The 25187-nt window shown below is 32.3% G+C and overlaps 1 protein-coding gene and 1 pseudogene across 1 annotated transcript; one reads left to right on the top strand and one right to left on the bottom strand.

The window, feature by feature from the left end:
* The first annotated feature begins 2827 nt into the window (after positions 1-2827).
* Positions 2828-8356, top strand: LOC118044852 (uncharacterized; annotated as a pseudogene).
* Positions 8357-22912: 14556 nt separating this feature from the next.
* Positions 22913-24908, bottom strand: LOC118044813 (transcription factor MYB35). Its single transcript, XM_035053299.2, has 3 exons — positions 24408-24908; positions 24164-24293; positions 22913-24061 (listed from the first exon to the last, which is right to left on the bottom strand). The coding sequence occupies exons 1-3, from the start codon at positions 24538-24540 to the stop codon at positions 23209-23211; spliced, it is 1116 nt and encodes a 371-aa protein (XP_034909190.1). The 5' UTR covers positions 24541-24908; the 3' UTR covers positions 22913-23208.
* Between the last annotated feature and the right edge of the window lie 279 nt (positions 24909-25187).

Here is a 25187-nt window from a genome sequence, read left to right as displayed (position 1 = left end):
ATAGGAATAAAAATTAGTTTGAAATTGTTGTTAATTAATTACAATCTAATGTTATTATTATTTTTTTCATATAGAATTGCATTGGTACGATTGATGTCATATATATGTGTGCTTATATATCTCAAGAAAATTAAATATCATTTATCAATAGAAAATGTATACTGACGCACAACGTAATGGCTGCATGTAGCTTTAACATGCAATTCATATTTGTTTGGGTAAAATGAGAAGGTAGTACATATGATACTCATATTTTTTCTGAATGCTATTAACAATCTCAAAATAAAATTTCTAAAAACATTGAAAGGTAATTACAAGAGAAAAATTAAATGTTATTTTAACTATAATTATGGTTAATCTATATTTGTTAAATTACTAACAGATTTCTTACTTGTTATTGCAGGAAAATATTATCTAGTTGATATTTGATACCCAAATGAGTATACATATTTAGATCTATACAAAGGGGATATATATATCACTTGTAAGATTTTCAGCGTCAAGGACAACTAAGAATTCAGGAAGAAAAATTCAATTGTGCAAACTCGTCATTATACATGTGATTGAACGTGGCTTTGAAGTATTGAAACAGAGATGAAGAATTTTATATAATATACTCATGTATCCTTACAAATCACAAGTTTAAATTATAGTGGTATCAATGGTATTACACAACCACATTAGAAGGAAGTCGTAGGAAGATATGACATTTATAGAATATGATTACAATTTTAATTTTATTTTTGATGATTTTTAATCGATGTCATTTCATATTCACAAAGCCATGAAAGCTAGAGGCCTTCTTAAATTGATTATGTTCGTGATGAGATTACAAGTAGTTTAATGTGGTAATAAAAGTAGGACATTAATGTCATATTTTTTATGATGTATTAAAAATTCAATGCACAATAATATAATTCACAACTACAAAATTACTACATGTTCTTTTTAGTTATTTTATTAGAAACGACACTTTCAAAAGTAGTTTTAACCAATCGCCTTTGAATTGCTTTCTACTAAAAAACAATTTCAACCAAACATATATTTTAATCCCTCAAGCCAAAACTAAAAGTGATTTTATAAAACACATTTTTTTTCAAACCGCAACCGCAAAAGCTACAATAATACCAAATACATACTAAATGTTCCGTGAAATGCAAATGCCATGTATCAATTTCCTAATCTTACAATTCCTTTTATTGACTCAGTCTTTCCTAAAAAAAAGACGAAGGAAAAAATAATTTTAGGGTAATTAATGCTAGATGGGATAAGAAATTCATAGTCCATTACATGCAAGTTATTTTCTTAATCCTGGAATCTATTTTAACCTTTCTTTTCCAAAACAATAGGAGGGCACTTGAGGTTTGCTTAGAACAATTAGTTTGGTCCCTTATTTTGACACTTAAAATGCAATTAATGGCCAACTTGAGAAGGATAAGAAACCAATTTGTGATTTTAGTATGTCTTTAGTCATTCATAAAAAAAAAAGGAAGTTAAATTCTTCAATTATGTTTTTTTCGTATTAAAATCAATATTTTAATTTTTTATTTGTGTTGAATTACTTTAAATTAAAGTTATTTTTAGTCTTGATTCTTGACTACTTATTAATGTTTTAGAATTTGAAATTATGTTTAAATGCTTGATATTGTGTTTGTATTACATAATCTAAAGTTTTTTTTTTAAGATTTGAATTGGAATCATGCATATTAAAATGAATATTTTGAATTATACACACGGAATCTAGATCTTGAAATGGAATGCCAAAATGATATGAAATTAAAAGTTATTGTTGCAATAAGTAAAACGGAACATCCATCGAAATACAATTGACAACCTTTGAGTTTATAGCTCAGGTTGGTTACTATTAGGTTATAAAAGATGGAATCTAGGCAATAAATAAAAGTGTTTTAAGAAGCTTGGTCTTGGATTTCTTAAGGTTTAGTTGGAGAATGATTCATAAGCCATTTTAAGATGTTACCTTAATGAATACTAAAAATATAATCAAATCAGATTCAACATTTAAAATCCATATTCGCTGGGTAATGAATGAAATAATTTTAGGTTCAGTTGAGTATGAATAGTACTAAAAACCAATGTTAATACACATTGCTAGTCTCATAACACCCTTTAATTACTGAAGATAATATGTGATATTGTAATAACAGTTATTTTTTAAAGTATTTTTTTTATAATTGATTTAAAAATATAAAAAATAATTTAAAATGAAAAAAATAAGTTTTTGAAAAGCATATTTTGTTTGCAACTAAGAGGCCCAAATTCATGTTAATTCTCGTACTAACATGATTTTGCCCACTCTGCATATCTAATTAGCTTGTTAAAAGATCGAATGGATGATTCAACTAAGGTTAAGTAAAAACATTATAAAGAAAGCTAAATGAGGTGGGGATTTCATTGTGATAGTGAAATTATATAGGTATGTTGTGTAATTAAGAGGACCATGAGAGGTGTACTAGTATTTTCATGTTGTATTTTTTATTTTGTAGTTGAAAAGCTATTGGTGTGTGTTCAACACGCCTTAGCAAGTTGATAGCACCCACTCCATTAAGGTGGCGTGTGAGACATTTTCTGATGGAAAAATCTAGCTATTTGTCATCTCACTAGAAGTGCAACCATCCCTTCCTCCACATGGTGCGACACATGTATACATGTTATGGTTGAATTGATGCCGGTGATCGATTATTTGTGTTTTTTTTTTTTTTTTTATCTCTCTCCTAACAACTAAAGTGCATAATTGTTCTCTCACTCTCATTTTTTGTTATTTTCTTGTGTCTATCATGATTTCTAGATCCAAGTCGCTTAGGTCAACATGACTGTCAGACCCAAGACTCTTGGGTCTGGTATAATTGTCAGACCTTACCCTTTTACCTTTTAATGACTTAAATTTAAGCCTTACGAGTATTTGAGCCTTTTTATCTGGCTAGTGGTCATTAGAAATATAGTAGGGGTACTTCGTCTAGTGTTTTCTATCATTATAACTACTGATTTTCAAAAGGTTTCCAATCTTTTAGAGTCTTTTATTGGTGATATATATGAAATGGTTGCTTTTGATTTTTGAGCCTGATGGTGGTGCTCATTTGTCTTGGCCTCTATTTGCTAGTAATGATCCCATTCTTGCTTGGGTCTGGTCTTTTATTTATGTTGTTCAAATGGGTCAAGTTAAGGATCGTGTTATTGTCGTCAATCAATTTGCTTGGTTAGCACGTGATAATGATAGGAATAAGAAGATGATTGTTGAAGAAGGTGGGATTTTTCTTTTGTTAAAGTTGCTTAAGGAAGGTGCTTCTGTAGAGGCACCAATTGCTGCTGCCATTGAACTTTTTAATATTGCTAATGATAAACATAGAGTCAGGTTGATTGTTGATGCGCTTGGGACTTCGATGATTGTTGGGGTTTTAGGGGATTCACCATTGAAGGTTCAGATTTCGGTAGCCAATTTGGTGGTGAGAACGACATATTTGGATGATAATGCACATAAGGAGGTTATGAGATTGAATGTGACAAGACCATTGATGTCTAATCATTTGGATTTGTAAGTAGTGAATGATAATCCTGTTAAAACTAGTATTTCCTCATTTGTCAAAATGAATAAACAATTAGCTTATAGGGATATTAAAGTTAATCATAATTTAGAAAGTAGTAGCCACGGTGGTTCACATAATAAGAAGGAGAGGAAAATGGAGACACTAAAGGTGCAGTTTAAGCTTAAGGTTAAGGTTAGTTGTGTTGAGGCATTGTAGAAACTGTCAAAAAGGAATTTTTCTAAGTAGGAAGATTACGGAGATGAAAGGTTTACTTTGTTTGACAAAGATTGTTGAGAGGGAAACAGGGGAGATGCAATTTAATTGTCGGATGATCATTATAGAGATCACGGCGGTGGCAGGGTCCAATGTTGATCTTAGACATGCAGCTTTTAAGACTAATTTGCTTGGTGCAAAGGCAGTTTTGGATCTGCTTTTAAGAGTGATTCAAGAAGAAAATGATCCAAAGTTGCAGATTCCTGTTATTAGGTCTATTGGTTGCTTAGCTTGAACATTTCCTACAAGGGAGACTTGAATAATAAGGCCTTTAGTTTCTCATCTTGGGAATAGGAATGTGGATATCGCTACAGAAGCTGCAATGGCCTTGGGCAAGTTCGCATGTCCAGAAAATTTCAATTGTTCAGAGCATTCAAAAGCAATTATAGAATTTGATGGGGTTCCCTCTTTAACGAAATTACTACGGTCTAGAGATCAGGCTCAACTACAGGGACTTGTATTATTATGCTACCTTGCATTGAATGCTGGGAATAATAAGGCTCTTGAGCAAGCACGCACTTTGAATGCTCTTGAGGGGACCGCTCGATTTGTTTTAGCTCAACATCCTAAATTGAAGGACTTGATTGCCAATGCCATACACCACCTCATTCTTTATCATGCTGGAGCTACTCTCAATAGACAGTCTCTAGCATTATTATTACCATTGTTGCCAAAACAACTCATCCTTGTAAGTGTTGTAATGTACATTAGACTAGATTCTTATAGTCATTTGATGAAAACTTAGTTTATTAGGATATGATTGTTGAGCTAGATTCAGTGCATGCTTGAGAAATGTATCAGATTTCAGTTCCACCTAACTAAACTAGGTTTTCTAGCTTTACTGTTAATTATTGTCAAGTTTTTTGTTTGTTCTACAGTTTATACATCTATATTCAACCTTGAAGCTCTAAAGATACCCTGCATCAGGGTTGGTTTGGTTTATAGCTTGCAATTTAATAAGCTTGTGGTAAACAACCATCAACTGAATTTCTTCAGAATTATGGTTTCCATGTTCTTAAAAATTTCTACCTTGATGTTTATTTCTTTCTTTAAGACATGATCACATCATGTGCTTAGTGATTTTAACTTCTGTAGTTTCTGCCTCTATTTGAGATCGCTGTTGGATTATTGTTCCATTGTTGTAACCATTTGCATCAATCCAAACACTTCACGAGGATGTATATGTCAATATACTCAAAAACCAAGAATACCAAGAGAGTTTTTGAAAAACCTTCTAGCCGTTTCTCTTTTGTTGTCTTTTTATTCCCCCTGTATTGCCCTATGTATAAATGGTTTTGCTATACAAGGAGTCTAACTGATTCCATAAAATCAGCATCTATACATGGTAAGATAATCTTTATAGTTAATATTACAGAGTTCTAAATTGTATAAATTCTTAAGATTATATATGGTAACATCCGTTTTTAAATTGATGCTTGTAAGTTAGCTAGCAGCAATTTGCCAACAAGAAATTGATGCCACTATCAAGGCATATATTTGGTGAAGACATCAGTTACTTAAAAATCAGAAGATATGCGAGGAAGAGATATCACCCAATTTTCCGAGGTGTCGAGAATAAAATGACAATCAACCTCAATATGTTTGGTGCGTTAATAGAAAATGAGATTGGTGGCAATCTGAATAACACTAGCGTTATCAGCATGAAATGAGGTAGAAGTGGTATGAGAAAACCCAAGCTCCTCAAGAAGACCGCGTAACTATACAATTTTAGAACAAGTAGTAGATATAACACGATAATCAACCTCAGTAGAGGATTTAGAAACACGATCTCATTTCTTATATTTTCAAGAAATTAAGGCATTACCTAAAAATATAAACCAAGTCGTAGTAGATCGATGTGTATCCGAACACCCAGCCCAATCAACATCATTATAGGCAATAAGTTAAAGAGAGGAGCCGATAGGAAAGAACAACCCACGAGTAGGTGGACCTCGAAGATATCGGATGACACATCGTATTGCAATAAGATAGAGATGCCGAGGAGAAGACATAAACTGACTAACCTAATGACCAACATAGGATGTATCAGGTTGCGTAGTGGTCAAATAGATAAGACTTCCAACCAGGCTCTTATAGAGAGTATGATCATCTAGCAGGTCCTTTCATCTTTCTTGTATTTAACATTTACTTTCATAGAAATATCAACAGAAGAAGTGTCCTCTAAACTAGTCAAAGTGATAGGATCTTGAATATGCTTATGTTGGTTCATGAAAATACCATTTGGTCGATGATGAACTTCAAATCCTAAGAAGTATGTGAGATGACCAAGATCTTTCATATGGAAAGTTCTATGTAATTATTGCTGAAGCTTAGTAATCAAACCATAGTCAGTGCCAGCAATGATAATATCATCCATATAAACCAAGAGAAGGATTATACCCGACGCAGATGTGTGAAAGAAGAGAGAAGGATTATACTGACTTTGTGTAAAACTAAAAGAAAAAAGTGTACTACGAAACTTCTCAAACCAAGCCTATCACCAACAACACTGATAAGTAGAGAACTACCATCAATAATATTAATTTTCAGATTTCCATCATAATTTCTGATATTGGAAATAGGAACAACAATATTGGTCATGTGGTTAGAGGCACTGAAGTCCAAGTACTATAGCTTACCATGGCTTAAAATGAAATTTATGATTACTTGAGGACCCAAAAGCATAAAAAGTAGAAATGATTATATGTTATACCATTTCAGGAGTGAGTGTATTCGGGTTTGCTATAGGAACAACATGTGAGGCAATAGGCAATACAACAAAACTAGAGGCACTAATAAAGGTATGATAAGTAATTCCTTACTTCTTTTCAGGTCAAATGGGATAAGGAGAGAGATGATATGACCATGTTTCTTGCAATAATTGCAGGACTTTTTAGGGGCAATTCCGAGCAATATGACTAAAAGCTTTACAACTAAAGCATTAGACAACATGCATATCTCTACCCTTATTTCTTCCTTGTGCTGAATTAGCTATATAAACAAGTGTACTAACATTTTTCCTATGTTCCATAACAACCTGAGTTACAATACACTGCTCCTCATGAATAACTTCACTCAAACAGGTATCCAGAGATGGTACATGATGACAATTCATCAGATTAGAACATGTAGTTTCATAATCAGAACGGAGCTTCATCAAGAATTGATCTCTCTTATTTGTTTCATGCATTGCTTGAACAACAGAGAAAGCTGCAGTAGGAATATTATCATAAACAATATCTGAATAATTAGCCTAAAGATTTTGAAAACCATAAAAGTATTCCTCAATGGAGAGACTTCATTATGTGAAGTTAGTCATCTCATACTCCAATTGAAAACGTCGAGCTGTGTTGTCTTGATTGGAAACCTTATTTAGATAATTCCACAAAGTAACATCAAATTTATAAGGCCTCAGATTGAGAACAAGGTGAGTTTCTAATGAGTTATAGATCCAGGTCATAATCCGAGCATCCATGATTTCGCATCTAGATAAAGCATCAACATCTGTAGGTGCGAGATTATTCCTATTAATATGACTCCATAGTTCTTTTTCTTTGATGAATAATTAAAATTGAAACTCCCAAGTAAAATAATTTTTCCCATTAAAAAAAACATGGAATGAGTCTATTTTATTGAAAGACATGATAAAGCTGAAAAAGAGAAGAAATCCAATAGAAGATTATGCACCAGAAACTCAAAACAAACTGTGCCAAGATGCAAACCCAAATCAAGAATCAGATTTGAATATGTTGAGAATTAAATACAAGCCAAGAACAAAATAAGAGTTGCTAAGGATGAAAATCAAACTAGGAATAACAAAAAACAGGGAAGTCAGGATGCAAAAGCCGCTCCATCTCTCTTGCCTGCACAATCTCCATCGAGAGTAATTGAAGATGAGTAAGGCAACAGATGCAGCAACATGAACTAGAGGGAAGTCAAGACAAAGGCAAGCAATGATTCAGAATTAGCTCTAATACCATGAAAATATACTCAGAAATCAAGAATACCAAGAGAGTTTTTGAAAAACCTTCCAGCTGTTTCTCTTTTGCTGTCTTTTTATTCCCTTTCTGTTTCTCTATACATAGAAGGTTTTGCTATACAATGAGTCAAATGCTTCCTTAAAATCAACATCCATACATGATAAGATAATCTTTATATCTAATATCATAGAGTCCTAGATTGTATAAATTCCTAAGATTATATATGGTAACAACATACTATTCTGTTGGTAATGGCATGGTCTCTGATCCTTTACTTTTCCATTTGAATAGATTCAATTTGGAGAAGTGGTTTACCATATTTTTTAAAAGTTTTAGCCTATTTGATTATTGATTGGTGATCAGGCTCAAATGAATGGACTTGTATTATTATGCTACCTAACAATAAAGGTTGGGAATAGCAAGGCTCTTGAGCAAGTGTGGACTTTGAATGCTCTTGAGAGGGCATCATCTTCTGTAGATGAACAACCACGATCACACTTCTCTTGTTTTGCTGAAGCTCATCCCATAGACAGTCGTTGGCAACATAATGAATGCCATTGATTTACAACAAAAAAAAATTCATCATTGTAAGTGTTGCTGTGATGTATGTTAAATGAAATTCATATTTGTATACAAAAGATGACTTTATTGGTCAGGAGATGGTTGTTCAACAACGTTGATTATAACATAAACAAGTTGCTCACAATTTTACTTGTAATGTTGAAGAACCATTGTGTATCTGTTTCTTCTTTATTTTGTACGTGTATTGTCCTTTCCTCGTAGCAAACCACCTTGTCTTGCATATATGAAGATGATTCTTTTGTAGGATTGCTTTTGGTTTATATCCTGCAAACTTTAGATATAGATTTTGCTCGGAGTTATAGTTTACCACAACTTGATCTATATGATTATTTTTTTCCCAGAAGCTCATCATATCTTGAATATTCTGTGGTTGCAATATTGTTAGCAATAACAAGATTCTATCTCATAATTTTATGGGTTCAAACAAGTCTTTGCAAGGAAGATCAGAAAGTGTCAATTTTAGCTGAAATTCACGTGGTTATCCTTGCATTTTGCTTTATGGTTGTAGAAATGGAGAGAACATGATTTATAGCCACCGAAGGTGCTGATGGATCTAGCAAAAAACCTACAGAAACTTATCTGAACCATGATGCAAAATCTAGCACGGGTTTTTTCTTTGTTTACACGGAAAAAAAAAAACAAAAGAAAGAAAGGTAGGCTCAACTCAAAGGCGCAATTAGCTTTGTGGGCTTGGATCATTTTCTTGGTAATGTTTGTTATGAGAAGGCTTACTTAACTCTTTCCCTTGGAAATTTAGCACCAAGCTAATTGATATATATCGAGCATCATCCTTGCTTTCTTCGGATCAATGAAACCCTTTATGTATAGTAGAAGATATCCCTAATCATCTAGTTGTCTTACAGCAGGAAGCTGGTTAAATTCAATTATGAAGAGGTGAAAGTATATATTTAATTCTGCAGCAACATTTTTATTCCTTTTCTTGTAAGGTTCCAGACTAGATTTTATTGTCAGATCTTCTAACATGCATGCTTGAATTGCTAGTGGGAGGGACCATTAGTGGTGGTTTAGAAACACTAAAGGGATATAAAACAAAATGTTTTATTTCATAAACAACAAGCTTATATAAAATTACAAACTCTCACCATCTCTTTTTCTCTAGTGTTTCTTTCTTGTATTTCTCACACTCAATAACATAAACGTAGCTATCTATTTATACATAGAATAAAAGCATGAAAAATCACAGTTTCATGTGTGAACGATAATGATAGATGGCAGTGTAAAAGCGGTCAGTGGTTGCCAATCAATGGTTAGTGCCTGCCATCTTTGACCTTCTGAACTGAGTTTACTACAACAAATTTTCCCTTTAAACTCAATCGAAGGATGTCATTACAAGCATGAACTTTTATCAAATAAATGCCTCTCCCTTTAATGGATTTGTAAAGATATTTGTAACTTGATCATTTGTTTTGTAAGATATCAGTTCAACTTCTTTGTTCTTCACATGCTCTCTGATAAAGTGATAACATGTATCAATGTATTTACTTCTTTCATGATACACTAGGTTTTTTTTTGTAATGCAATCATCGATCGATTACCAATATAAATCTATGTAGGATTTTCTTAAGGAAATCTCAAATTCTTCATCATATTCCTTAACCATATTAAATGGTATACAACTGAGTTGGCAGTAACATACCCAGCTTCACAACTTGATAACGTTATTATTGATTGTTTCTTGGATGACCATATGAAGATGTATCTCATATAAAAAGGATAAATCTTGTTATGCTTTTGCTTTTATCCAGGTCTCTTCCTCAATCAATATTTAAGTATCCAACAAAAATGAAATTTTTACTTGAAGTATAAAACATACCTTCATTCATTATTCCTTTGATGTAGCGAAGAATTCTCTAGGCTACATTCAAGTGTGACTGATATAGTGTCTCTATATATTTGTCGATAAGTCCATTCCATAAAGTATATCCAATTTAATACATGTCAAGTATCACATGCTTCCCACCAAGTTTTTAAAGTAGGTTGGATCAATATTTCCTACTTTACTCTTCCTCAATTCTAATCCATTTTCAACTAGAGTTGATATCGAAATGCAGCTTTTCATCTTAAACTTTTCAAGAATATCTTTAGCATAACTGCTTTGGGATACAAGAATCCCCTATTCTTTCTATATTACTTCTAGGCCAAGAAAGCATGTCATTAGATTAATGTCTATCATTTTAAACTTTTGCACCATGCTTTTCTTGAAATCCTCAAACATGGTAGGATTGTTGCTTGTAAAAATTAGATCATCAACATATAAGCACGTAAATAGTATGCTTCCATCATCTTCTTTCTTTATATACATTGTATGTTCATATGGATATTTTTCAAATTCATTTTCTTGAAAATACTTGTCAATTCTGGTATTTCAAGCATGCAAAGCTTGCTTCAAACCATAAAAGGTTTTCTTTAACTTGTATACTTTGCTTTCATTATCGGTTTCAACATATTCAAATGGTTATTCAACATAGATGTCCTTTTTTAGGAAGCCATTTAGAAATGCCGACTTCACATTAAATTAATAGATCTTCCATCTAAGTTGTCAGTTAGGGAGATCATTAGTTTGATTGTCTTTAGTAAGGTTACAAGAGAAAATACTTCTCCATAGTCAACGTTTTTTCTCTACTTGTAGCCTTTTGCCACCAATTTTGCTTTGTATCTTTGTATTTCACCTTTTACATTATTCTTTGTCTTATAAACCAATTTGATAACAATTGCTTTCTAGTATATTAGTCAACTTTTAGGTATCATTCTTTTCAATGCCATATATTTTTTCATCAAGTGCTTCTATCTAGTTCTCTTCTATAATAGCTTTATTGAAGCTAAATGGGTCACTATCTGTAAAGAAACAAAATATAGTTGCATCTTCCATAACTTGAGGGGCATTATATAATCTTCTAGATTTCCCATCCTTCTTGGTTCTTCTTCTGATGATGATGATGTTGATAGTGATGATGATGATCTTAATGTTGGTGTGTTTCTCCTATTAAATATAAAAAATCTATGCACTAGAGTTTTTGGCTCATTTGCTTGTACTATTAGACCTTCTGTAAGTATTGTTGGCACTTCCACTTCATCTTGAGGGATCAAATCAATACTGATCCATTTGAATTCTTCTTGATCCTTATTATGCTGCCAAGTTTTATCTTATTTAAATATAACATCTCTACTTATAATCATCTTCTTTGTAATGGAATTATACAGCTTGTATCCCATTCTTTTATCACCATATCTGACACAAATGCATTTCTCATTTTTATCATCGAGTTTGATCATTCTTGCATATGAGATTTTTGCATAGGCCACACAACCAAAGACTTGAAGATGATGAACACTTGGTTTGTAACCACTCAATGCTTTTTTAAGAGTGACAGTTTGCAGACTTCTGGTTGAGTAGCAATTCAGTAGATACATTGTATATGACATAGCTTTGGCCTAGTATTGTTTGGGCAACTTTTTTGCCTTAAGTAGACTTTTTCCCATGTAAAAAAATAGTTCGATTCTTTCTCTCAGTTACACCATTTAGTTGTGGTGTATAGGATGATGTTGTCCGATGCTTGATGTCTTATTGTGTACAAAAAACTTCAAAGTCATTTGATGTATATTCTTCACCTTGATCAGATCTTAAAGTTATAATGTTATAGCCACTTTGCTTTTTAATAGTTACTTTAAACTTTTTAAAGCAATTAAATACTTCTGACTTTCTCTTAAAAAAAATATACCCATGTCTTTATGCTATAATCATTAATGAAAGTAAAGAAGTACTTATTATATCCAGTTAACATTGGTTTTATGGGACCATAAATATTGGTGTGCACTAAATCCAGTGACTTATGTGCTTTTCATTTGATCTTTTTGACAAAACTAGCTCTGTGGTGCTTACTAAGGACGCAACTCTTACAAATTTCACCTAAATGATTGATGTGAGGGCATACCTTTGACCATTTTTTTACTTGCTAGCATCTTCAAACTTGTAAAATTCAAATATTCAAGCCATAGGTGCCAGAGCCACTCTTTATTGTCGGTAATGACACTTAAATACTTTGTTACATCATATTAGATATATAGAGGAAACATTCTATTCCTAAACATCTTCATAAAGGCAATTAACCTCTCATTGTAGTCCTTGTAAGATGACAATCCTTCATAAAGAGAGTATAACCTTTCTCCAGAAATTGGCCTACACTTAACATGTTATGTTTAATGGCTGGAATATAGTAAACATATATGATATAACTATAATATTCAATCTTCAACCTGATTGGGATGTTCCCTTTACTTTTTACCAAAACTTTTAAGGTATCTCTAAAAAATGACTTGTCCTTATACAGTCTCATCTAGATCACCAAACAGATCTCGTTCTCTATATATTTGATTATTGGCTCTAGAATCTAAATACCAAACTTTCTTTTGATTCTCACCTAGCCCTTGTTGGACAAATAATACAACCAATCCTCTTATAGTGATATCTTCGTTTGTATAATTGGCTTGTTCATGTACCTTTGATGGAGCTTTCCTTCAACATTCAGTGTTATAATACCTAAATTGATTGTAACTATAACACTAGATATTCCTCTTTTCATGGTTATTGTAACCGCCTTCTCTTCCTCTAATAGTAAATGTTTGTTGTCCCCGTCTTCCTCTAGTGTTCTTTCTAATACCTCTACCTCTATATCTTGTATTCCAAAACCCTTTTCCTTGAAATCATTGAAATCCTTCTTATTCTTGTTAACCTCTTGCTCGTGTGGTATATCTACTTGTTGAAGTCTCTTTTTGTTTGTATCTGTCTTATTAAAGGGATAATTTTGATTGTAAGGAATGCTTTATTTGCTTATCTCCATTTATTTTCAAAATCTTTTATTCATAAGCTTGTAAAGAACCTACAAACTCCTTCATTGTCAACTTGTCCACTTCTTTATACTCTTTAATAGCGACAATAACATAATCAAATCTTGAATCTAGGGATCTCAAAATTTTCTCAGTAATCCGAGCATCCGTGAGGGCTTCTCCATTTCTTCTCATATGATTGACTATCACCATAATTCTTGTGTGATAATCAAAAATAGATTATGAGGACTTCATTTACAATGATTCAAATTCACCTCGCAAAGATTATAGAGGAATTTTCTTGATTCTGTTAGCACATTTGTATTTTTGTTGGAGAGCCTCCTATATTTCCTTTGAGGTTTCTGCGAAAATAATGATCTCAAATGTGGCTTCATCGAGACCTTGATAAATAATGGTTTTGGATTTGTTGTCTTTCTTTCTATTGGCTTTGAGGACTTGCTTATATGCCTCTTATAGAGAATCTTCAACTTCTTTGGAATTTGGTGCATCATAACCATATTCCACAATCTTTATATACTCTTGTGAGCCAAGAAATGCCTTCAGTCTTAGACACCAATTATCATAATTGTCTTTAGTCAACTTCAGGATGAGTGTTTGTGCATTTTCTGTAGTCATTTTATTCTTCGCATGACTATATCACCTTTTGAGAGTTAAATTTGACAAGGAACACTACAGCAGAATTTGAATGTCGGTGATCAGTTCACTGGGGTTAAACCATAAATATTATTTAGTCAACGGCTTAATAACTTGACTCGACGCGAATCACAGCTCGGCTAAACAACTTAAAGGCTCGGCTTAGGTGGCTCGACTCTACTCAAATATGGCACATGTGCATGTCAGTTGTCTTCTTCCTCTAGGCACATGGGATTCCCGTGGTTGATAGGGCAATGGCTTCAAGCGGTGTATGTAGTATACCCTTTACTTTGATGAAGCTGATTTTTACACTATTGAGTTCGTATTAAAAAACCTTACACTATGTAATGATATAAATATGTTTTTGACAATTTTGAAAGTTCAGACATATTTTAAAAACTTCTCTATTTTCAATGAACGAGGCTTTGATATCCATTATTGATGGTAATTTTGAAATACTTGGGGGAGATAAAACAATTTGTTTTATTTCATAAACAATAAGCTTACATAAAATTTCAAACTCTCACCCTCTCTTTCTCTCTAGAATTTCTCACGTGTCTATTTATATAAAAAATAAATGCATGAAAAATCTAAATTCTATGGTAGGTGGCAATATCCTTGACCCTCGTAATTGAGTTTACTGCAACATGAATCCTTCTTCACTGTGATGCTCTGCGATCAACTTCTTTGTTGATTAAATCAAATAACTACCCAAAAAAGGCTGAAAGGGGATTGGGGCAAGGAAAGTTAGAAAAGGACTCCTTGTAAATTATCTGATAATCCAGTATCGTTCTTTTCAGCAATTTGCTATATATTGAGCCTCGCTATAGCCATCCATACATCCACCTCACTCTCCCCTCGTCAGGGTATCTTTCTTGCCCTAACTTTTTTCCATGCCCGAGTTAGCCATCAAACTCTTTTGCTCCGAGTTTACATCTCCAAAGGTTAGCTCATCCCCGGCAGCCAATGTGGGGAGTTTGCTTGCATTGCTTGCCAGGAGCACCTGTCAAAATTTAAGCAGAATATTTTCATATTAGCATATTAGTCAAGAGTAAGACGACTAAGAGCTTGCTGCTTGCCCTTTTGGTTAAGCTTTCTTTTGTTGCTTTATGCGTGTCAATTGCAAGCAAAGTTCAACTCAAAGCACCATTATTCAAAATATGACAGGAAATGCTTGCTCTCACCTAACATCAAAATATTAAACTAGAAATTGTGGAAGAAACAATCATGAATCATGTTATTACAAGTTCCTTCATTAATATATTAAGAAATAGGTAATCAATACGGACGTGAAAGCACTTTTTTCTTTTTCTATTAGACTTTGGCATCAGGTTAGGTTACCTTTGATGACAAGTTACAAAAGAAGCTTTGAACTTAAGAAATCACTTGATGTTCTTCATTGAAATTTAAGGTTTTCTTCAGCCAAGTTTTCATGTTTATAGCCATTATTTTACTGTTAAGCCTAACCGAAAATACTTATGAGAATTTATCATTTTCTTTAATTATAATATTCGCAGAATCAGAAACGTTCTGAATTATGATTTTCTTGTGTAGAAGTATATTGAAAGTTTTTGTTGTTTTGAATACAATCAAGGTTGTCATGCATGAGCTTTTTATTTGTTTCCTTAGTTATTTTTATTTCTTCTTGTTAATAGTAGACTTTCCTAGTTTTCTTATTCAAAGGAAATTGATTTATTAATTTATTTATTTTCTATTATGTACTATTATAACCTTTTACTTTTATATATATATTAATAATTGTGATATACTTTGATTAATAAAAATTAAATATTTAATTTTTCTTCCTATAATTATATATTCATAAACTTGATTATTTTTTGTTTCTGGCTACATCAATTTATATCAGAGTCCAACTTTTTTTTTTTTTTTTTGTTATTTTCTTGAAAACCCATGGCTGAAGGTTGCATAGTATGACATGGTCATGGTGGAGGGGAACATTTTTCGACCGAAGAGGTAATGTCAAATAACTTTATATTGAGCATGCTCATGATAGATGATTGTTATCAACTGAGGAAGGTTTGCTCTTAGAACATTACATTGGATGTGTTTGGGGGTGAAGGAGAATCAGTTTTTACTAAGATTTGGAGTTGAGAACGAGTTTCTTTTAACCCGAGAAGATTGATGGGTTTTGACCTAAAAAAATTTAAACCTAAGAACGAGTTTTTTATACCTCATTAAGATATCAGTAAAAAGCTTTTTGAAAAAAACAAAAATATTTTCTTTTGTTATTTTTCTTGTTATCTTATTTAGTTTAGGAATCTTGTTTTTTTAACTTAATATTATTAGGCTTTTCTAGTTTTCTTATTTAAATAATTTTTTTTACTAAGAATTATTAGGTTTTTCTTATTTTTCTATTTAAAAAGAATATTTTTTTTTAGTTTTATTAAGGTTTTTAATTTTTTCTATATAAGTAGTTGTGATAGTCTTTTAATAAGTAGACTTTAATTAATCAAAAAATAAATATTTTAGATATTTTTTAGTAATTATGATGCTGTTAATCATACGAGGATTTTAACTTGTAAAAAATGAAATTATTCTTTGTTATTAGAGCATGTTAGCTAGGTTGTGAGTTTAAGCTTGAGGTTAGATTCATTTTAGGAAACATTAATGAAGTGTAGATGTTAGAGCTATGGCCTTGAAAAGAATTCAATTGATGAAATCGTTTTAACTCCTTTTCCTTGAACCCTTTTGAGTCTTAAAAAAGCAATCTCCTAGTAAAATCATTTACAAGTTTACTTACGTCACATTGACATGCTTGAACCTAAAAATCTAGCCATCAAAATATTTTTAAAATATTTTTTATTTTAAAATATTTTAAAATAATATTTTTTTGTTATTTTAAAAAATTTATATTTAAGATTAGTATATCAAAATTATAGGAAAACAATAAAAAAAAATTAATTTAAAATAAAAAAAATCACAAAAATTACTTTTTAAAAAATACTTTTAAAATATAAAAACAAAAATTACCCTTTCTCACAAATTCCACATGGGTTATGTAGTCACCTCTTCTCACTTTCTCCACTCAAAACACTTATGATTTCTCTCATCCTACATAATCACTTCTAAATTTTTCTTCTATTTCGTTCCGACAACTTATTAGTAACTACACAAACACACATACATATGAGCAAATCTGTGGGATTCCTTGTAATATTTTAGCTTTTATCGTGATGTCTAGAATTTGCTCGATACTGCCCAAAAATACCTATGATCAGGCAGCCTAATTTCATCTCCATCACATGATCCCATTGATTGTCATATTCAATGTTTTCCCCTCGTAACATCTAATATTTGGACAGGGTGGCGCAAACCCGCCGCAGCTGCTGCTTTCATTTTCAATTCTGTAATAATAATTATTTTTTAAAATATTTTATATTTAAAAATACATTGAAATAATCTTTTATAAAAACATTTGAAACATTTATCAACCGCCAAAACAATCGAGACCTTATATCACTAATTATGACAACAATTTGAACAGTGCTCCATGCTACCAAAACAGGACCACTCCTGGAATTGATCGAGGCTACAAGCTACTTCACAATCACATGTAATATTTACATACATAGCATGCCTCCATTCCCGCAATCTCTCGTCTTCTCCATGTCCCTATCATCGTACATTCGTGTGGTTGTTTGCAAGTCTTTTTCCCTTGCTTGGTTTCTAGCTTCCTAGCGCCCGCCTTTCCTTACCCTCCCAAGTGGTACTATTTGCAAAGAGACTGTCTTTTTTTCTTGTCTGGCATGTTTGTTTTTATATTTTTAAAGTATTTTTTGAAAAAAAATTAATTTTTTTTATTTTTTATTAACTTTCAATTAATATGTTTTTAGTATTTTTAAATTATTTTGATGTACTTATGTTAAAAATAATTTTTAAACAATAAAAAAACATCATTAACATGTATTTTAATATGAAAAATTATTTAAAAAACAACTATAACCACCGCGAAACAACCAAACGCTGCCTTAAAGCTTGCAATGAGGCAAAACCTGCCTTTTAACTTACACACAAAGATGATGAAGGTGGTGCAAACCGCCATCATTGTGAACTTGGACTTGCAAAAGCATGATGAACTCTCTTCTATGTCAATTGCAATAACATTATTAATAAACAAATGTGTATTATAATTATGATTGTGAAGACATGTGAATTGTTGTTTAGCGGATCTCATGGGTGGACTTTTTTTTATTTATAATTATGATTTTTTATTTGTCATAAAAAAAGTGTTAGAAAAACCTATATATTTAATATTTTCACTAAAAACAAAGCACTCACTAGTGGCAATTATAATGGTTTATTAATTCTTAGAAACCTTTAGAACAACAAAAGTTGTAATCAAGAAATTCCACAAACTTGCAAAGTAGTTTAAATAGTCTACTCCAGATAATCAAGGGCTCAGTATAAAAGATAAAAACCAACATTCAAATTTGAAAATAAAAAAAACATATGCATAATTTTTTTTTAAAAAAAGAAAAAAAATCAGAAAACTATAATTTTGAAACAGAAGCAAACTGTACATGATTTGCAGATCAAATTACTTAATAGGTTTGAAAGTTGGCCTTCATTTATAGTAGATTTTATCACTACTTAACAGAGGAGCTCTAAATTATCCTTTTGAATTAGGATCAAGAGCTTCAATAAAAAAAAAAAAAAATGTATTCCACTAGTAGGTGAATTCCTCAAATTTATAAAAAAATATAATTTGAGTTAGCACGTCAAACCTATAAATTGAACTTTAAATTTTAGTGGAATTATATTTTTTTTTTCAAAACTATTTCTTATTTAACTATATAATAAAAAATAACAATCACAAAATCAATCACCAACCCAATACTGGATGTTGAAAAAAAATAATTATATAAAAATAAAAAGTTAAACTCATCAGATCTATGAATCAAGTCAACTAATCAAACATGGAAATATGTCCTTGAATTTCATAAAGTTTAATAACATATCTTTTCTCTGATACTATTTTTTTACAATATAAGAAAAAAATCAAGTTCAATAATAATAAAAAAATACACCCTAGCAATCCCATTTTGGCTTTGTAATTTTTTTTATTTAACAAAAACAAAATTAAAAAAAAAATAAGAGATAAATATAGAATAAGAGATTTAATATCGCAACATAAGTTATTTGCTTGGTTGTGTTTACTGATTTTATTTTTAAAATCAATTTGAAATAAAAATCGACACGTGCATTAGATTTTTTGAATAAAAAAAATACTATGCAAGGCTCCATATATTAAAAATATTAATAGAAATAAATATTTTTTATTTATAAAAATAAATTTAATATATAAAAATTACAAATGAACCATACTAATCTCTTCGAGAATTAAACATGTATAATATAATATAGAATTAATAACTATTTAAAAAAGAATAAAAAATAAAAAATTGATTAGAGAATAAAAATGGAAATTTCAAAACATTTCACTATTACAATCTAATATAAAAAAATAAAAAAATAAAGTTAAAACAGTAAAAACAATACACGTTTTAGCTCTTCTTATAATTATAATATAATAATTACATAATATGATCCTGGCCCATGCCCTCGTCAGCTAAACGTATTAATAAAATCACGATGTGAACTTGGTGAGGAAGCTGCTTTTCGTACATTCGTAGAAATAACTCATATATAGCAAGCTTGTAAAAGAAATGGTTGGAACTTTCAAGGATGCCAAAGCTGCACTGAGCCCAAGAATTTTCTCTCTGACAGCCTGTCATGTGTGATTGTAAGAATGACGTGTCGGCGGTACGGGGGTCATACAAGATGTTTTAAATAATAAAAAGAAAAAAAAGGCAGCCATGGTGATCTTCATGATAGCTCCTCTAATTAGATTCATGAACTTTGCTGTATACATTGACTTTATATAATTTACCGGAAATTAGAGGCCATGTCGGTGTCGTTTTACCCAATCATTATCTAAAGCATACCATCAACTTCGTTATCTGACCATTAGATTAAAGTTACCTTCTTTTAGCCTTTTTATATTTCTTTCTATTTTATAGTTATCTTTTATTCAATAATATATTATTAGCGTTGTGTTAATGGTCAGCTATGCTGGACTCGTTTTTTTCTTTTTTTTCTCATCACATACTTTATGTGACATAACATGCCTTGAAAGAAGGAAAATTGTGGTTTTTCAAGTCTTAAAATTATAATATTTATAATTAAAATTTTAAAACCTAACTAGAAAAGGAATATAAAAATAACTAAGAAAATTAAAAAAACATTTTTTAGAAAGAGAAAATATAATAATATTATAGAGAGATATTTTAAAAATATATTTATAATAGAGAATGAAAATTGTGAACATATATAATGAAGATCTCATGGTATATTTATAGTCAATAAATTTTATTCTTTTATGAAGATAAGGAACCAGAGTGTAACTTTATCTTTGTGATATTTTGAGTTATATTATGAGCTATATTTCATTTATTTTATCTTGCCAAAGATGAAGAAATGATGAGCCATAATAGATTTAAGCTCCCTCAGTCCTAGACTGAGTCTAGTTAGTACCAGACTCAGCGTGCCTCCATCGCGACATGTGTGGCTCTAATGCATACCAGTCAAGCACGCCCGAGAATTCAAGAAAATTTATACCTATATATTTTTCTTAATTTGATATTTATTAATAAAAATATATCGATAAAATTTTGGTTATAATCATGATAACTTCAACTTGAGAGGAGCCAATTTTATTACACGACATGTGATTAGTGGGGCATGTGAAATTCAAGAACTCTCAGTGTCCTCATCAATATGATCATCTTTGATTTATTTCACATATAGCATTACTCTAACAAAGCATTATTTGATCTCCTTAAATTAAGAAATGAAGTCAAGTAATTAACTTTGTCAACTGAACACCCAGGAAACAAATTATTGTAGCTCATCGATATGGAAAGTTTAATTTTATCGACTGTTAGTGCCTCTCTCCCTTCATCAATCCTTTAATAATGATCTTGTTTGACTTGCGCTTGTTGCTCATGTTAGAACAATCAATCCATGGCGGACAAGATGTGATTTTTTTCTATTGGTTAAGATTTGTCAACTGTTATCCGGCATCATAATTGTTTACAAATTACACCTCGATAATTTGAACCATGTCAACTGTTATCCGGCATCATAAGATTTGTCAACTGTTATCCGGCATCATGTCAACTGTTATCTTTTTGAGAGAGTTGAACGGTGCGTTTGTTGATCCTTTATGATCACATGTTTCTTGCAGATTTGGAGAGGATGTTTATGCCTGAAACTCTCTTGCTAATTAAATCGAATTTGAACACCGCTTTTCCTGACGAACGTTTCATCTAAGAAGCCACCGGTGTCGGTAGAGATATTTAAGAAGCCACCGGCGTGTGGCCTAGATATCAACAAATCACCATGCACCACACTCCTAATTAGGAAATGCAAAAATTTATTTGGGAAACTTGGAGCTGTATACGTTGTTTCCTATTGCAGGCATTAATTACATTCAATTTATGATCGCGCAGAAGAAGAATCTAGCCAGTCTGATTTTACGATTCAATAACATTTTTCAAAAAAAAAAAAAATTAATTTTTTCAGTTACTTTAAATTTATTTTTTTTGAATGTTTTCTATTTATTTTGATATACCAATATTAAAAATAATTTTATTTTTAAAAATAAAATATCATTTTAATATATTTTAAATTAAAAAACACTTTAAAAAACATTCACAACACTACCAGACAACCACAGAGAAAGACGTGCAAGATGGTTCAATTTGCTACGTGCTGTTCATAATAAATACTGCCACGATTGATTAATTACTTGATACCTGGCTAGCATAAATGACTTGATCATAACCTCAAGGTTAGCTGATCAGGCTACATTCAATTTAGCACCATCCGGTGAACGTCTTGGGGGTGGTGTTGATAGCAAACAAAGAATGGCTCCCATGTAGCAAATGCATGTGTCGGTCCCAACCACGTTATCTTCCAAGCTTAATGGATCGAGGCTTAGACTTTTTGACTTTCTCAGGTAGAGAATTAGAGAGCAGCCTCTGTTTTCATTACACTGACCCACCACCTCTATCTATCCCGCTAGCTAGACTTACACTTTTATACCACCAAGAACTTCTTGTGATGAAAACAGTGATGGAGTATTCGGATTTAGGCATATTTCGGGCACAAACATGGAAATGTATAGCACAGAGGATTGGCAAGGACATGCCCTGAATTGGCACTTCCTTTGGTTATATATCGCTGTCTCTCTCCCTGACCAAGAAAGCACACCGAGGCCATGCTTCCGAGCTATGGCTCAGAAATGCAACAGTGAGTTCTGGGGGTTGTGGCACAGATCAAGTCGTTTGTATGTTAGTTTGCACATATCCATATTGGAAAGCACTGAAACCTAAGATGATTGAACACTTTTGGACCTTCTGTGTACGTTACTCTAGTTGACCCTTGCCAATGGTTTTTTTCAAGTCTTTCTCTTTCTGTAATTTATTTATCTATCCATATCTCTATGACATCTCTCTCCAATAATGGAGAGAGCTAGCGAGGACAGCCAGCCAATTTAAGCCTTTTGGAGGGACTCACCACACCAATGCATGGACATGGAGGGACCTGGAATAGCAGCTGGATCATATGCTAGGAAATCAGCATCTCAGATACGAGTATACGACAACAGTCCCCAGGATAATCTTGTTATTAAAACTCTGCCGGTGCTTCTAGACCTACCCCACCACCTCTCTGATTATACATCGGTTTATTTCTATTTACTTTCAATAAAATTACCTTTTATATCATATTCATACTGATATACGCTTGAAACAATGATGGTCATGAAGTCAAACTTGGTCTGCTGTTGAAAGTTTCTGCAGGGGAAATTGATTAGAACTTTTCCATTGATGGGTTGTGTTCTTGCTATCAAGTGGTGTGTGTGTGTGTGTAGCTTAAGCAGGCAAAAGACAGACATGAAAATGGCACTATAACTAATATATAATAATGATGATTAGTTAGCCACCAGCTAATTAAAGATATATTATGACCTCAAAATTAGTTTTCACTCTTGAAATTGTAAGTGCATTATTTTCAACTGCCCTGAAAACAAATACAGAAGAGAAGTATACTGAAAACAAGAAGGAGCATTACAGAAAAAAAAAAAAAAAATCAGAGAAACAGCATCAGCTTAGACTTGTTTTTCTTTTAATTTTGTTAACCAAAAAATAAAGAAAAATCAGAGAAACAATCTCAAACAATCCTGTACGATCAAACATCTCATGTATTTGTTTGGAGAGTGAGGAGAGATAAAATAATGAATCTACAGTTCATATCTGGTGGAAGCCATCGAAATTTGCTCCTTTTAGATCTTCTGATAGCGACGTTAATGGACAGCTACTGAAATCTACTGAATTCTGATGAGCATGGAGCTGTCCAGCTTCATGCCATGGACTTGGCTTCAATTCCCCTGTCTTGATCCCATTGACCTGATGATATTGGAGCACTGACTCTAACCTGTCATCAGAATCCCATGACGAGAAACCTGCTGCGTTCTCCACCATATTGCCCATCCGGTATCCTGCATAATTGCTGATGTTTGAGCTGTTACTGGAACTTTCCTTTGCCTCATTCAAGAACATTGAACTCATTCTTGAAGCCGAGTTGTCGGAGAAATCTGTCCCGCTCATGCTTCCGTGGTCAAAACTTGTTAAACTTGGCATTGAAGTGAATACAAAGTTAGAACTTGTTTCGAACTGGTTTTGATCGAGCGGTCTAACAGTTGGATGATACGCACTTGAAATGTTTGAATCATACCCTGTTGGAACAACACTGGGCGGGAATTCAAAGTAGGCTGTAGGATCATAGGCTTGCTTGTTGATAAATTGCTCTCTTGAAGCTTCTGTTAACCCACTGCTATTGCAAGCTGTGTCATTAATGATAAATGCTGGCTCTGGTGCAGAGAAGTTTGATAGAATTGGTAAGCCTTTAGAGTACTGTGGTATTTGGAAAGATGCCTTCTCTGTACAAATTTTCTCCTCCTTCACTTCCACTTGACCTAGAGGCTTGTGGGTTGCTGGGTCAATTCCTTGCTTCATAAGCTTCTTCTTCAGACAGGAATTCCAAAAGTTCTTAATCTCATTATCTGTTCTTCCTGGTAACTGTGCAGCAATTTGAGCCCACCTGCAATTAAAATCCCAAAAGAAATGAATGCCCATTTCCATTGGTGAATCAAACGTTCAACCTTCAGATTTCTTTAGTTGATTTTATAGGATCAATACATACCTGTTACCCAAAACTTCATGAAAGCTGATTATGAGATCCTCCTCTTGCTGTGAGAACATTCCTCTTTTAAGGTCAGGTCTCAAGTAGTTTATCCATCTTAATCTGCAACTCTTTCCACACCTTTGCAAACCTGCAAGAATCAAATCAAACAGCTCTTAATGTTTAACCCTTTTCAAAAACCAAGATATTGAAGCTCATACATTAAGAAAGACAAAAATGTCAACAGAGTATGATTAGTTGTTACCAGCTAGTTTAGGAACAGAACTCCAGCAACCAACACCAAATCTAGTTATATAATTGAACAGTCTCTCATCTTCTTCAGGTGACCACAAACCTTTCCTTAATTTTTGCTTCAAACAACAAGAATGCCGTCCCATTTTTGGCTTCAGATATTAGAGTGATAGGACAGAAAACTATCGATGAAAACTCCAAGCAGATGCAGCAGCAACTATATAATTACAAGATGATATACGATCACTTAAATGGCTCACACATGGAGAGCTATAAATGAGGACTCGGTATACATTTATGCCTATGTTGTATGAGAGAAAAAAACCAAGAATCTCTTCTAATGATTTAAAGATAATAAGAGGGGTAAATCATACTTAGAATTGAAGTTATAGAGAGGGAAGGAGGGGGGAGGCAGAGAGAGAAGAGGCCGACGAAGGTGAAGCAATCAAGTGGTTTTTACGCAAATCTGGTGCTTCTTTTGCACAGTGCTGGATTGGTTTTTAAGATATCTCCAGCTCTAAAAATATATTAACGAGTAGATTATGAGTAAGAATACAGTTACATATTTATGATATGTACCAATGATATTATTAGTCTAAATTATGTAACTGTATACCGTGTACCATTTTTATAAGACTCAACTCAGGTTAATGTCTATATTTTAAAAAACAATATACAAGTTGAGGGCTAAGTTTTGTCCTAAATTAATCGGATTGCGGATCGGCTTGAGTTTATAACCAAGTTAAACATAGTTATTTCTGGATTAATCTAAATATTATATTAACCAGATTTT

This window comes from Populus alba, chromosome 12, assembly GCF_005239225.2.
Source record: "Populus alba chromosome 12, ASM523922v2, whole genome shotgun sequence".
NCBI lineage: Eukaryota > Viridiplantae > Streptophyta > Magnoliopsida > Malpighiales > Salicaceae > Populus > Populus alba.
The sequence above is the reverse complement of the archived record's forward strand: the minus strand, read 5'-3'. Positions and strand labels throughout refer to the sequence as shown.

Coding starts and splice junctions, on each gene's coding strand:
- LOC118044813 (XM_035053299.2), bottom strand. CDS start 24,540: ATGGGACGGCATTCTTGTTGTTTGAAGCAAAAATTAAGGAAAGGTTTG. Junction 24,294..24,407: donor TTCTGTTCCTAAACTAGCTG/GTAACAACTAAT, acceptor TGATTCTTGCAG/GTTTGCAAAGGTGTGGAAAG. Junction 24,062..24,163: donor CATGAAGTTTTGGGTAACAG/GTATGTATTGAT, acceptor TTTTAATTGCAG/GTGGGCTCAAATTGCTGCAC.